The 15,195-nt window shown below is 45.6% G+C and overlaps 1 protein-coding gene across 1 annotated transcript in view; it reads left to right on the top strand.

The window, feature by feature from the left end:
* Window positions 1-15,195, top strand: part of ABCA4 (ATP binding cassette subfamily A member 4) — a 125,327-nt gene that overhangs the window by 103,705 nt on the left and 6,427 nt on the right. Inside the window, exons 41-49 of the mRNA XM_032867270.1 lie at window positions 1,854-1,974; window positions 2,427-2,489; window positions 3,733-3,839; window positions 6,070-6,211; window positions 9,008-9,142; window positions 9,926-10,029; window positions 10,125-10,217; window positions 12,082-12,331; window positions 13,670-13,756. Of these exons, the coding sequence (XP_032723161.1) occupies window positions 1,854-1,974; window positions 2,427-2,489; window positions 3,733-3,839; window positions 6,070-6,211; window positions 9,008-9,142; window positions 9,926-10,029; window positions 10,125-10,217; window positions 12,082-12,331; window positions 13,670-13,756 (1,102 nt within the window). The remainder of the gene's footprint in view (window positions 1-1,853; window positions 1,975-2,426; window positions 2,490-3,732; window positions 3,840-6,069; window positions 6,212-9,007; window positions 9,143-9,925; window positions 10,030-10,124; window positions 10,218-12,081; window positions 12,332-13,669; window positions 13,757-15,195) is intronic.

Raw genomic sequence — 15,195 nt, 5'->3', positions numbered from 1 at the left:
CCACCCAGGCACCCCTAAAATACAGTTTTTAATTTCATTCACTAATATTTAAAACCTCTCACCTTATTAACAGATACTCCTTTTAAGTTGGATAATAGTCTTACAAATGATGACAGTTAAGGGAGGTTCAAAGTACTGGGAAATAGATTTATGCATTCACAAGAAAATAGACAAGGTGGGCCCCTTTGCTAATTAGAGATATGAGAGTGGGGACAGGGAGTAACATAGGATGATAACCAGGGCGACTGAAGCCAGGAGCAGTGTGAAGAGTGGGTGCAGGGATTGTGCCCCTCTGGGTGGGAGGCAGTGTGGGGGCAGGGAGGGCACTGACTGCCAACCGTGACCCAGCCCAGCTGTGCCATTTTTTCCTGGCTTCTTGACCCAGGCCTTGCCTCCTTCTGACATGGGCACTCAGGTTTCCAGAAGGCTGTCCCTCTGCCATCCAGGCTGACCTTCACTAGGGCTTAGCCCAGGGCCCCCAACTGCAAATCACTGGGCCCTTGGAATGTGTACTTTTCCAGACAGTGTTTTGCTTCTTATCCTTTCATCATCTCAGGCTGAGTCTGGCTACATATAAATAAAGATACAGAGGACTTGGTTTAGGTTTTAATCCATAGGGAATTGAGTTACTAGAAACAGATGTAGCTGTGAGGATTGAACGAGATAATGGGTATCAACACACTTGGAATAAAATGACATGACCGGGAAGTGGTGCTATTATGGGGGACGGTGGCGGTGGGGGGGTGATGTCCGTGGAACCCTCAGCTCCCACAGGCCTCCTTCTACAGCTTTGGCCACTTCTTAGACCTTGGGATAGAAGGGAGGAGGCAGACTTGTTTACCAAAACAGACTAAGTAGCTTCAAACTCTGGTGTCAAAAAATTGAGCACATCTTGCCACGTTAGGCCTGAAATAACACCGGGGAAGTTTTCCACGATCTCTGGCTTCAGGAAGCCCACGCTCATGCTGAGAGGCAACCAGGAGAAGAGAAGGGCAGAAGAAAGGGAGTTTCTGGTAGAGGGCGTGCTAACATGTGGGGAGTTCACAGAAGGGGAAAGGTGAGGGGGTGAGAGAGGAGCCTGGAGAGGTAGGCAGAGCCAAGTCCTGAAATGCACATTACCTTGGTGAGGACTTCAAGTTTAAGCCTGGAGGCAGCAGGGAGCTGTTGTAGTGTTTTAATCAGGCAGGTGAATGATCTGCCCAGTCTAGAAGGAGAGAGACCAGACAGGAGGCCATTTTGGCACCCAAGCAAGAGTCAGTGGTGGCCTGGATAGGAGAGGGGCCATTGGGGGTGGAGAAGAATAGGTTGATTGGGTAAATGGTAGACAAGACAAGATTTAGAGATGAATTAGAAGTGGCCAGTGAGATTGTAGGCCAAAGCGGTCAGGGAGGGTTTCAGAGAAGATGCTGTGTTTTTAAGGTTGGGGAAGCTTCTGTTTGACAGGGCAGGAGGAAGAGGATGCTAAGGCCCTAGAAATGCCTCTAGGGGCTGGGAGTCAGGGAAGACTAGTAGGTACTAGGGACCAAGTCTTGATCAAATGGTTGGGAGAGGAGTTAGTTCAAGAGATAAGTGGGAGACGGGTGATGTTTACTGAGTGCTTACCATAGATGAAGTGTTTTAATAATGATAACAGTTGCCAGGTTTTGAGTTCTGACTCCATGACACATGCTGTGCCAGGTTCATCTCCATAGTCCTGTAAGGTAGACACTCTTTTCCCCTCCCTACCATATGGTTTGAAGGAGGTGAGGTTTAGAGAGGTTCAGTGACACACCCAGGGTCACACATGGGGAGACCAGGACTGGAAAGCATGGGCACTGCACACCAACCCATTCCTCTCCCCTTCCATCCTTTAGGATTGCTGAGCCTGCAAAGGAACCCATCACAGATGAAGATGACGATGTGGCTGAAGAAAGACAAAGAATTATTAGTGGGGGAAATAAAACTGATATCTTAAGGCTAAATGAACTAACCAAGGTAAGGGAGTAGGTGTAGACAAGTTAATCTGGAGGTGCCAGTTGGATCCACAGATGGCACAACATGGTAATTTGCCTTTTGCAGAATAAGCAATATGCCTACGCAAGCAATTCATTTTCCTAATTTTATGTGAGGTTGTCATTGCTATGTTATAGCTTGCCTTCTGAGAACACTTAACTCCAGTGCGTTCACCCCAGTATTCATCTTGGGCTCTGGCACAGGACCTCAGTGGGAACCCCTACACCTGAGCCTCACTCACCCTTCCCTCCTCCGTCTCTGCACGGTGGGTCAGCTTCAAGGTTTCCCAGGGCTCACAACGCCTCTCTGAACACCCGTGCCAATATGTAACCTCCTCGTGTTGGTAGTTCTCCCCTAAACCACCCTTTGCTCTCTCTTCCCTTCCTGCTTGCACCCTCTCTCGGTTCTCAGTCCAGTTTCTCTGCATCTTGCAGATTTATTCAGGCACCTCCAGCCCAGCAGTGGACAGACTATGTGTCGGCGTACGCCCCGGAGAGGTGGGTACCCTGCAGATTCCTGTGTGTGCTGCTTCTCCCTGCTGTGGCAGGGATCTCGCAAAGAAATCAGATGCAGCCACAGAGGTCATTTTAAATTTTCTAGCAGCCACATGAAAAAAGTAAAAAAATTAAAAAAAAATTTAAAAAAAAACAGGTGAAGTTAATCTTGATGATTTATTTTACCTAATATATCTGAAATATTGTTGCATCAATATGTAATTTATATAAAACATTATTGATGCAACATTTTACATTCTTTTTTTGTTATTGCTTTAAGTTTTCAAAATCCTGGGTGTTTTATACATATAGCACATGTCAGTTCAGACCAGATGCATGTCAAGTGCTCAGTGGTCACTGTAAGGAAGAAAAATCCTCTTTCCTCTACCCTCCTGGGTTCTCTGCTTAGAGCTCTGCAAATTGGACTGATGAAAGACAGATTAAGAAGAAAAAAACAAACAGCCATTTATTAGGGAATGATCAGAGATAAATGACAGGAGAGGTGGTTAGAACTTGGGCTTATATAGCATCTTGGCAAAGGAATGATACATTTTTAGGAAAGTGACAAGACAAAGGGAAAGGACCTTAAGTCAGTGGGGCTGGTGAATTATAGAAAAGGTAAATATGGGGGAAACCAAGAGTAGATAAAGGCTGGTGAGTAGTTTATTATGTAGATTCCTCTGGTGCTGTCTCCAGGCTAAGGCTTGGAAGCTGTTTCTGGCAATTAACTTTTATTCTTCCTGTTAGAGAGGGCAAGAGAGGACACCTTGTAAATTTATGTCGTGCTTTTAGGCACAGGAGAGGGCAGAGAACTTTTTTTTTTTTTTAAGATTCTATTTATTTATTAGAAAGAGAGCACAAGCGGGGGAAAGTGGAGAGGGGGAAGCAGACTCCCCGCCAAGTAGGGAGCCCGACCCGGGCCTCGATCACAGGAGCCTGGAATCATGACCTGAGCTGAAGACAGACACTTAACTGAGTGAGCCACCCAGGTGCCCCCAGAGAGCTTTTCTTGTATCTGCTGCTGCTTAATTGCCTTCGGCTCAAAATCATCCTGAGGCTAAAGTGGCATATCTTGAGGTGGCAAATTCTGCTCACCTGTACCACACATGGCTAGTGGCCTCCGTCATGGCAGCCCAAGTTCAAAGTGTTTCCCATCTACCCACACACTTGCCCTAGGGCCTCACAGTCCCCACTCCCTGGGCTGCTTGGGCTCTAGGATGAGGCCAGTTTATATGTTCTCCTATAGTGCTTCGGTCTTCTGGGAGTGAACGGAGCTGGCAAAACAACCACATTCAAGATGCTTACTGGAGACACCACAGTGACCTCTGGTGACGCCACTATAGCAGGCAAGAGGTGAGTGTCCTGCTCTTCCTGTCTCAGGGTGTCTCTCATAGGTCCTGGGCCATGTTCCTGTTCCAGCATAAGGAGAGTGAGCATCAGACCCTGTACTAAGGATGATCCTTAGAGCTTGGAAGATCTGTGCAGAGGAGTAGGCCTCCCAGAGAGCATGGTCAAGAATGTACCAGATGGAGACTTTCTGGGAAATTGAATTGAATTGTGATTGTTAAGACATGCCCCTGTAAGCATGGATTCTTGGAAACTTCTGGGAAGCTCTATGTCATGGGTTCTTAGTCTTTTTGAGGTTATAGACTCCTTTAAATGTCTGATGAACATTTGTGCTTTCTTCATAAATATATAGACCATTACTGGGGCACCTGGCTGGCTCATTTAGTAGAGCATGTGACTCTTGATCTTGGGGTTGTGGGTTCAAGCACAACATTGGGTGTAGAGATTACTTAAAAAAAGAAAAAGTCTTAAAATACACACACACACACACACACACACACACACACACACCATTATCCCTCATTATTTCCCTCCATACATTTTCTACATTTTTGCAAAAAGTTCACTTTTTTTCCCAGGTTAAGAACCCCTGTGGGGAAGTACCCTTTCTCTGGATCGAGTTTCTAGCTGGGGGCTGGTTTAAGAAACTTCAGGGGCTTTAGTCTGATTGGGCTGTTTCTGCACCAGTGCTTGGCTTTACCAGGCCAAGGAGCCTTTATAAAGGGAAAACTGGCATGTGTCCTTGGATTCTGGAGGGTGCCTGCTGCTCTCCGGACCAAGGTGTGAGTAAACAGACTGGTCCTCTAGAACACGAGGCTACACTGTTTGCCACTTTCCAGGCTGCTCCCTGAACAGCAGAGCTCACAGGTATCAGATGTGCCCAAACACTCTGCCTCAATTTATAAGCGGAGTTAGGCTGTGCTGACTTCTGCTCAGCATGTGCCTGACAGGGGCCTCCTTCCCTCACCTGGGACCCATGCTCAGCAACATGGCTGAAGGCCCACTGGACATGGCTCAGACAGGATGACTTTTGTTCCTTGGCCTTCCCCAGCCATCCCTATTGGGTCTAGAGCAAAGGAACAAGCAGGGGTAAAGCCAGGCCATGGCTGAGTCGGTCTCATCTGTAGATCCAGCTTAGCCTGCAACCAAGCAAGTAACTTGACAGGGGTAACAAAAGGAGTCTTGGGGGACCAAGGGATAGCAGGCAGGAGGCTATAATGGTATTTACCTTAAGACATCAGATGACAGTCCAAGTAAGACACAGCCTGATGCCTAGAAGACGGAAGCTAGATGAAGTGAAAACTGGAACACAGCTGTAAGTTTAAGATGCAGGATTGGGTTCCTCTGGTAGGACAAGCTCCCATGAATTTGGAAAAATACTCTCCTTGCTTCCCTGGATGACTTTAACTGGTCCAGCCATACCTGAAGTACTTTGTATTACAGTGTGGGGGCTGCGTGGTGTCTCTCTGTCCCATCCTGTTGCACCCATCTTTTATTTATAGATCCTAAGCTACAAGGGAAACAGGGGAGCAGGGAGAGATTAGACCAGATTTGACAGTTTATTTTTTCATCAAGGCAATGTATTTTCTAGTCAGGGAGAACATTATCAGTCAAGGGGAGTTGATAGAACTCAATTCACTTCCTCTCCGCTCCCTGCCAGTCTCTTGCTCTGGGTACGAATCTGACTGGTTCCCCTTTCATTTACTGTATTTCTGCCAAAACCCCAGATGGAGAAGTTTACTTCCTTAAGGGAGAGAGAGAATCTCAAACAGATTCCCCACTGAGCAAGAAGCCCAATGCAGGCCTTGATCCCAAAATCCATGAAATCATGAACTGAGCCAAAACCACAAGTCAAAAGCTTAATGGACTGAGCCTCCCAGGCACCCCTCACTGGTCATTTTCTAAAGCCTGATCTTCCCTTCATTTTTAAATCCACATATGAGGCGATCCACTCCAAAACTAAAGCTGACTTTGGGTAACAGAGATTCAGATTATCCTAGAAAGAGAAACTTGGAAAGATCTATTGGATTCAATGCTCAGAATTCCAGAAGTTCATCAGTTTCTAACCAAAGGGCCCCTGCTTTGAATTGTAAATGTTTTGCACATTTGTGAACCAAAGCAGAAGAGAAGAGGTAGCTTGTGTATCCCATTGACAGAAGCTCTCCAGCCCCAGTTCTGTTGTCACCACCACCCATCCATTTGAAGAAAACTTGCTAATTGCTTTTTCTTCTTGCAGTATTTTAACCAATATATCTGACGTCCATCAAAATATGGGCTACTGTCCTCAGTTTGATGCAATTGATGACCTGCTTACAGGGCGAGAACATCTTTACCTTTATGCCCGGCTTCGAGGTGTGCCAGCAGATGAAATTGAGAGGGTAAAAAATGGTTTCTTGTAGCCACTCAGGAGTTTGGTAATTCCTAAGCCTGTTTCGTGAGAGTGAATTTATTTGGGGATGGGAAAGCTGAAACATGCTGTCCATTCAACACATGCTTTTTGAGTGTCTACTATATGCCAAATACTGTTATATTTGGGTGAATAGCAGTAAACAAAACAAGAAAATCCCTGTCTTCCTATCTAACAAAACAATGTATGCATTTACCCTTGGATTCAGCAATCTCACTTCTGGGAATTTACCCAAAGATACACCCTCCCACAGTGCAAAATACACATACATGCACAGCTTCTTCATTGCATCCGTAGTCACAGAACATTGGGAATTACCTAAATATTCAGGCATAGGAGATTGGTTGAATCATTTATGCTCCATATACATAAGGAAGTTATACGCAGCTGTTAAACACACACACACACACACACACACACACACACACACAATCTCTGTGAACTGATAGGGAGTTATTTCCTAGAGTTATTGTTAAGTAAAAAAAGCAAAGGGCTAAAGAACACATGCTGAATTTTACTTTTCTCCCCCACTATTTTCTACTGAAGTACAGTTGACATACAATGTGACATTAGCCGGAAGGTATAACATGATTTGACAACTCCATGCATTATGCTATGCCCTCCAGGGTGTAGCTCCCATCTGACACCATGCAATGCTATTGTAACACTATTGCAATGACAAATTCCACAGCTGGGAAAGTATAGGTATAAAATGAGCCTGAAACATCTTATTATGCCAGAAAGTAAAGTGCTTTAAAAAAAAAAAAAAAGAGGTATGTCGGAGCTACGCAGGAGCCATCTTAAAGGGGCTCCCAATAGCCAAACGGGGTACAGTTAGAACATCAAAACAATAAATACCATGATAAATTATAAGACATTGGGGGAAACAGAGGAATTCTTAACTCCATACTGTTAAATAGATAAATAAGAGAAAAGGGATGGTTCTTTCCTACACACAGATGCTGAGAGCCAACTGATTAGGGTGGAAGAAATTCTAGAGTTGAAAAATCATTTTTTAGTGATTATAGTAAAGATTGGATTGCACAAGCATCATCCAAGGTTGATAAATCTAGAGGAAGCTTTTTATGAGACGCAAGATATTTGTAGAGCTTGAAAGTATCTCCCATAGATTGCTTGTTGGTTGTGAGGGAGAAGCATCATAATTTCACAATGAAGAAATTAGACAACACCTTAATTGGGTGATCAGAATTAACATTCCTTATGAGGGGCACTTGGACATGTCCTGACCCTAGAGGTGATACCATGAGAAGGACACAACACAGGATATTCTGATCAAGGACATATAAGCTGAATCTTATCATGAGAAAACATCAGACAAACTCCATTTAACAAACTCCATTTAACATTCTATTAAAAAAAAATATTGGGGCCATACTCTTCAAAGTTATCGAAGTCACAAAAGACAAAGAGAGACAATGGAAATGTTCCTGATCACAGGAGCTAAGCAGACACGGTGGCTGAGTAATGGACACTAGACTGCATCCTGTACTGGATAGAAAATAATGCCATGAAGGCCACCATTGGGCCAGTTGGCAAAACCAGACTATGAAGGGCAGATCAGAGGACAGTATCAGAACAATGTTAAATTTAGGGACACTGATAACTGCACTGCAGTTATGTAAGAGTATTTCTCTTCTCAGGAAAGTAGACACTAAAGTATTTAGGAATAAAGGGTTATGATATATAACTTACCTTGAATGGCTCTGAAAAAAATCATATGTGTGTGTATGTATGCACACGTGCACACACACATGCATAAGAGGGAGAGAGAAAAAGAGAGTAAAGTGTTTATGAATATTTTTGTATTATTCTTATTTTTAAACATTCCTGTAAGCTGGAAACTATTCCAAGTAAGAAGTTAAAAGTGAAGCTTACATTCTAGTGGGAAGGACAGATAATAAATAGATAAATAAGTAAAATATATAGTACATTTGCAAATGAAAAGTCGGTAGGGGAAAAATAAAGTAGGGAAGATTTTTAGATAGGGTGGCACAGGGCCAGCATCACAGAGGAAATGACCTCTGAATGAAGACCTAAAGGAACTGACAGAGGGAGTCATGGGGAAGGCTAGGGGAAGAACATTTCAGGCAGAGATATATTAAGTACAGAAGGCAGAAGCCTGATAGGCTTGTCTCCAAAGACTTCTCTAGTTTTCTTTCTGTGCACGCGCTCTTCCCCCCTGCCCACACACACGGTATTCTTTGCCATAATTTCCATTGATTTTTCTCAAAGCACTTTTATAATCTGTCATTATTCTGTTTATTTCAATTGTGTGTCATCCCCCACACCCATCTGTGAGTACGACAGCAAGGCTATGTTCAACATTATTCCAGGGCCTAGTGCAGTGCCTGACTCATAGCAGTGGCTCGATAAGTACATATTAGATGCACGAGACTTCAAGTGTGACCCTGTTGAAGGGTGGAAGCAATGGGTCTGAGACCCACCAACAGACCCTGGGACTCTTCCACCCTTACCCGTAGTCTGGGACACTGGGTGAGAAGCACTCTCTTGCTCTTTGTAAGGCTGAAGGTCCTTTCTCTGGGGGCTGTACCAAGCCACACCGCGATGTAAGGCATAGTATGGAAAGGAGACGTCTGGCCCCTGAAGCCCAAGAACCCCCTGAACCCCCGTATGTCAGCCTAGCTGTGTCTGTCATCCTAGAGTGAGATCTGGGAGCCTAAGACTTCAAATTGGTGGATGTTCGCGTGTTCGTCTTTTCACAATGGGTTTTCTTCCTCTTCCCTAGGTGGCAAACTGGAGTATTCAGAGCCTGGGCCTGTCTCTCTATGCAGACTGCCTGGTCGGCACCTACAGCGGAGGCAACAAGCGGAAACTCTCCACAGCCATCGCATTAATGGGCTGCCCACCTCTGGTGCTGCTGGTGAGGGTCACCAGGACTCATGGGGATAGATGGTCCTAAGGGCTTGAACCAAGAGCTGCACCTCTGTGATTAGGCCAGCAGATTTAGAAAATATAGTGATCTGTTTTCATCTAGACTGTTTCCTGTACTGCTTGCTTTGAGCACATCAAGCCAGTGTTTGGTTCACAACTCTTGGGGAAAACAGGAGTCATAACATATTCTCACTCTGAGCCCCTGGGAGGTGTCTTGTGGGCCCACAGGCTCATAGCAGGGAAGTTCAGCCCCTCTGGTCAGAAATTACTACTGCTGGAGGACATCTTTTCGGGATGCAGAGTGGGCAAGAACACTGGCATGGATCAAAAGGCTCGTGTGATTCTCACTGGAGCTGCACCACACCCAAGGCCCTTGTGCCTGTGCAGTCAGGGATTTATGAGGACATGGGCTGCAGGGCTGGAAGGTGACTCATACAAGTCACCTGGGCTACGTCTCTGCCTCTTGCAAGTGTATGTATAAGGTTGTTGGTTTTTTAATTTTTGAGATAATTCTGCCATTGTCTTAATCTTAACCCATTCGTGGGCTGAAGGGGGTCAATGGATATGCATAATGTCTCTTTACTCTCCTGGTTGATCCCCTGCTTTCCCTACCTGAAGCCCGGGTTCCCCAAATCTTGCCCACTTGGGGAGGCACTTTGTGTATTGTCTGCCAGAGAGCAGAACTGCTTAGAGGGGGGCAGCCAAGGAGGGTACAATAACCAGGAGAGGCAGGCTCCAAGCCTAGCTCCCTCCCCTCTCTGCCTCCCCACAGGATGAACCCACCACAGGCATGGACCCCCAGGCACGCCGCATGTTGTGGAACACCATTGTGAGCATCATCAGAGAAGGGAGAGCTGTGGTCCTCACATCCCACAGGCAAGAGATTCCCGGGGGCTGGGGCAGAACAGGTGGGCAGACTGGAAGGCTCCCCCCACCCCGCCCCTGCTTACTTCCTCTCTCCTGCCCCACAGCATGGAAGAATGTGAGGCTCTGTGTACCCGACTGGCCATCATGGTAAAGGGCACCTTTCAGTGTCTGGGCACCATTCAGCACCTCAAGTGCAAGTAAGGATATATGCTGGGGTCACCTTTGTTACCTTCTTTGGTCATAGAGGGGGTCAACAAGGCCCTGTGCTCTCTACTGACACTTGGGAGGGTCCTGCTACCCTTATCACGTGGGCAGAAGCATGTGGTCTGGGCCTTGTTCCACAATAGCAGACAGAAAAAGCTGCTGTGCTGAAAGAAACTTCTCTAGGTTGGGCTAATTGCCTGCGGTTGAGGAATCCCTGAGTCTCCAGATGGGGTTCTGATTGGGCCTGGAATGAGGAAGGGTCACTACCACAGCCTCATTATCCCACCACTTATCCCAAAGGATCCAGCACCTATGGCCTATTTAATAAGAACCCATGACCAAGGGCACCTGGGTGGCTCAGTGGGTTAAAGCCTCTGCCTTTGGCTCAGGTCATGATCCCAGGGTCCTGGGATTGAGCCCCGCATCAGGCTCTCTGCTCAGCAGGGAGTCTGCTTCTCCCTCTCTCTCTCTTCCTGCCTCTCTGCCTACTTGTGATCTCTCTTTCTCTGTGTCAAATAAATAAATAAAATTTAAAAAGAAAAAAGAAAGAATCCATGACCAAAATAGGGATCATTGGGAGACCAAATAGCCCGAGAATCAGTTTTCCTTTAAGACATGTTTATGCTTTTGAGTTTGAGAAGTGACCATGAAGTATATGTCAACCAACAACGCCAGTGTTCTTAAGTAGGATTACCCTGTCCCCATAAATTGTAAACTGTCATAAACAATGCATTATTTATAATAGTTTATGTCCCGAAACCACAATTAACCAGCTAAAATAAGGTTATGATAATAATGCCATGCTTCCTTGCATTCGGATACACTTGACAAACTAGGAAGGGTGGATTTGTAGTTATTACTCAGTTATTTAACAAACGCTTTTTAAGACCCCAGAATATAAAAGTCACTGTGCTCATTGGTAAAAAGAACAGTACATAACCTATCTTATCCAGGTCAAAATGCTTAGTCTTGTACCCATGGAACTGTTGCCCAAGACACATCATCCTTCATATGCATCAGGGCAGATGAGTGATCGAGAGGAAGGTCTGGTAGGTTAGCAGCATTTGGGTGACCCTGCACAAATATCTAGGGGGACTGACATCCACCTCAGCATACAAGGTCGCCAGAGCCATAGCAGAGCTTCCTGGGTCCAACGGCAGGAGACATGGATGGATTCCCCATTGTTTTCCCTCTGATCAGTATCCTCATGGTAGAGCAGGTGAGAAGGGAATATCTCCCATGTGGAGGGGCAGTTTTCCAGAGCTGCAAGGAAAAATATTTTATTGTAGAGGGGAACAACCCTTGGTCATAGAGCATTGAGGTAAATTATAACTGACACAGAAGGGGGAAGTGTTGAGTGTCCTGACCCTAGCAGCTCCCACTTGTTCTGGAAGTTTCCACAGGGAAGTGCTCCTTCTCAAGTCTTTGTGCCCTCCTGGGGATCTCTTTGAAGAAGGAGGCAGCCTTTCCATTACTGAGTAAATACTAGTTTCAGAGGCCTTTGTGGGCAGGTTGTGATCTCCACAAGGGGCTAAATCCACCTTTGACTTCAGCAGGTAAATGGGAGGGAAAGGAGCAGGAGCATCCATGTCTACAGGACTTGGACCCAGGAAGCTGTGACACAGGTCTGGTGACTCACTTCACCACACAGACATTTGGACCTCTACAGACTAATACCAGACTATTTTTTCTGGGAACCATCACAGGTTTTTTCCTCCTAGTTTTAAACATGCACACAGGTTCTATAGTATGGGCCTATCATCCTCAATATTTTTGATTAATCTATTCCTTATTTTGGAATTGCCTTAGACCCAGCTACTAACAGGCCCGTGCCGGGCTACCCTGCATGTCGCCTAGGTTTGGAGATGGCTACATTGTCACGATGAAGATCAGATCCCCAAAGGAAGACTTGCTTCCCGACCTGAATCCGGTGGAACAGTTTTTCCAGGGGAACTTCCCAGGCAGCGTGCAGCGGGAGCGCCACTACAACATGCTCCAGTTCCAGGTCCCCTCCTCCTCCCTGGCCCGCATCTTCCGGCTGCTCATCTCCCACAAGGACAGCCTGCTCATCGAGGAGTACTCCGTCACGCAGACCACGCTGGACCAGGCAGGTTGCCCGCCGGCCCCGTGTGTAGCAGGGGGCTGCACACAGACTGGGCTGGAAGCCACATGAGTGCTGGTGCCACACGCCTTATTTTTCATGCTCTGGTGCCGCCATCCATCAGGGTAAAGCTTGGTAGATCCAAAATTGTTTTCCAACAATATTTTAGTCATCAGCAAATTTCATTGACTTTACATCATCCTTCCCCACTATACTATGATTTTTTTTCATTCTTCCTGGTTGGTGGTAGTGGCTCTTTTTTTTTTTTTCCTTTTCAAATCAATGTTATCAATGCTTAATTTTCATACAATCAAATGCACCCATTCATTTCAGTTCAGGGATTTTTGAAAAGCCTGCGTGCCATGAATCAGGGTATTTAATGTGATCACTATTCTTTCTTATTATGGCGAAGTATATATAACATAAATAACTATTCTTAAGTGAACAATTCAGTGGCATTGAGTATAGTCACATATTGTGAAATGGATCACCTCCATCCATCTCCAGAAATTTTTATCTTCCCAAACTGAAACTGTATATCCATTAGACAAGAATTCCGCATTAACCACCTCCCCCAGGCACTGGTAACTACTGTCCTACTTTCTATTGACTACTCCACATTCCTTATGTAAGTGGAATCATATAGTATTTGTCCTTTTGTGTCTAGCTTATTTCCCTTAACATAATGTCCTCCAGTTCATTAACATTGAGGCATGTGTCAGAATATTCTTGTAAAGGCTGAGTCATATTCCACTATATGTATATATCATGTTTGTTTATCCATTCACCCATTTGGACATTTGAGTTGTTTCTCAGGGGTTACTGTTGTTGCCATTTGGTTTGTTTTGAATAAACATCCTTAAGGCAGCTTAATAAAGCAGTGGAAATAGGCAAGTCCCCATATACCCTTTGAGGAGCTGGCTCACCAGTACCTTCTTGCCAACAGATGAAGGCTGGAGCAAGAGTCATAGCCATACCGCACATTGAATAAAGAACAGAAAAGAAGGGAGATCGGACTCCTGCTTCTGTTTTTGCTTTTTTGTTTTCAGTTTCTTTAGAGGTTTAGGAGGATGCTGCTAGCTGAGAATCTACCTGGAGTCCTTTGAATCTTCCCGTGGGAATTCCTTTGGCTCAGCGCAGAATTCTAAGAAACGAGCCTATCCCGGGCATGGGTGGCTATGTTTTGTGGGTGGGCCACCCTCCCCTCCTGCAGGACACAGAGGCTCTAGCAGGGCCATACATTAACTGTAGAAGACAGACAGAAAGTGGGTGGGTGGATGGGTCCAAGGATACCATTTTTCTGGGAACATCTACCTACTCTTGCTCTCCTACTCTTGTCTCCAGGTATTTGTGAATTTTGCTAAACAGCAGACTGAAATTCATGACCTCCCTTTGCACCCTCGAGCCGCTGGAGCCAGCCGACAAGCCAAGGTACTCCTGCTCCTCTTTCACAGTCCACTGTCTGAGGTGGATCCTCAGCTCAGGGACTGGTACGTTGGGTCTGAGGGACCCCAAGGTCCAGATATGCCACCCACAGAAAGTCCCCCCCCATACCACATCCCCACCACATTCCTGCTGCTCCCCACCACTTCTGTGCTGAGGGACTGTTCAGTCAGTGGTTGTGGAGGTTCCTTTCATAATCAAGAAGCCATCTAGGTGGTGTGGGAGGGCATTTTTGAGAACTTTCCCACATGCTTTTCTTATAGTGAAAAGACTTGGTTTTAGAAATATGAAGCAGGGGGGGCCCTGGGTGGCTCGTGGGTTAAAGCCTCTGCCTTTGGCTCAGGTCGTGATCCCAGGGTCCTGGGATCGAGCCCCACATCGGGCTCTCTGCTCAGTGGGAAGCCTGCTTCCTCCACTCTCTCTCTCTCTGCCTACCTCTCTGCCTACTTGTGATCTCTGTCTGTCAAATAAATAAATAAAATCTTAGAAATATAAAGCAGGGAAAATAGGAGAAAGTATTACAATGTTTGGGTTGTTAGGATACTTGACATTTATGTTTTTGGTCGTATATTTGAGTTTAAAGGAAGGAAATTAACTGGCACTTCATTTCAATGGTGGACATATTTGGTTAGAGAAAAGATTACTGTCTGTTTTAGGAAGAGGTCTTGTTGTTCTGTATAAAAATATCAAGGGGTACCTGGCTGACTCAATTGGTGGAGCATTCTATTCTTTTTTTTTTTTAAAGATTTTATTTATTTACCTGACAGACAGAGATCACAAGTAGGCAGAGAGGCAGGCAGAGAGAGAGAAGGAAGCAGGCTCCCTGCTGAGCAGAGAGCCCGACGCGGGGCTTGATCCCAGGACCCTGAGATTATGACCTGAGCCGAAGGCAGAGGCCTAACCCATTGAGCCACCCAGGTGCCCCAAGCATTTTATTCTTGATCGTGGGCTTGTGAGTTCAAGCCCCACACTGGATATAGAGATTACTTTAAAAATTAATTAATTTTAAAAAATCTCAAGGTGGTGAAGGAAGAAGCAATAGGAAATGTGTATCCTGGCCTGTGATAACTCTTGGGATAGGTGCTTCCAGGATCAGTCCCTGGCATTGTGCTCCAAGTAAGGGGCATGTCTACCCCACCCCAGTTCCCCAGACAGAGAGCACTAGAGAAAGCACTGGAAGAAGCACTGTCCGAGCGCCTTGGCTTATACCAGGGAATTTTTTTTAAAAATTGTAAGTAGGCTTCAGGACCAATGTGGGCTTGAATTCATGACCCTGAGATTGAGGGTCACATGCTCTACTGACTGAACCAGCCAGGTGCCAAAGCTTGGGATTTTAAAGGGACAGATTAATTCAGCTATTCTGTCCAAAATTGCCTAGAGAATAAAATCAAAGCATTTCTCCAATAAGCATTAATGTACAAAATCTT

The sequence above is a fragment of the Lontra canadensis genome, unplaced genomic scaffold (assembly GCF_010015895.1).
Source record: "Lontra canadensis isolate GAN:19392208 unplaced genomic scaffold, GSC_riverotter_1.0 scaffold33, whole genome shotgun sequence".
NCBI classification, from domain to species: domain Eukaryota; kingdom Metazoa; phylum Chordata; class Mammalia; order Carnivora; family Mustelidae; genus Lontra; species Lontra canadensis.
Note: the sequence above shows the minus strand (reverse complement) of the source record. Positions and strands in the feature narration are given on the sequence as shown.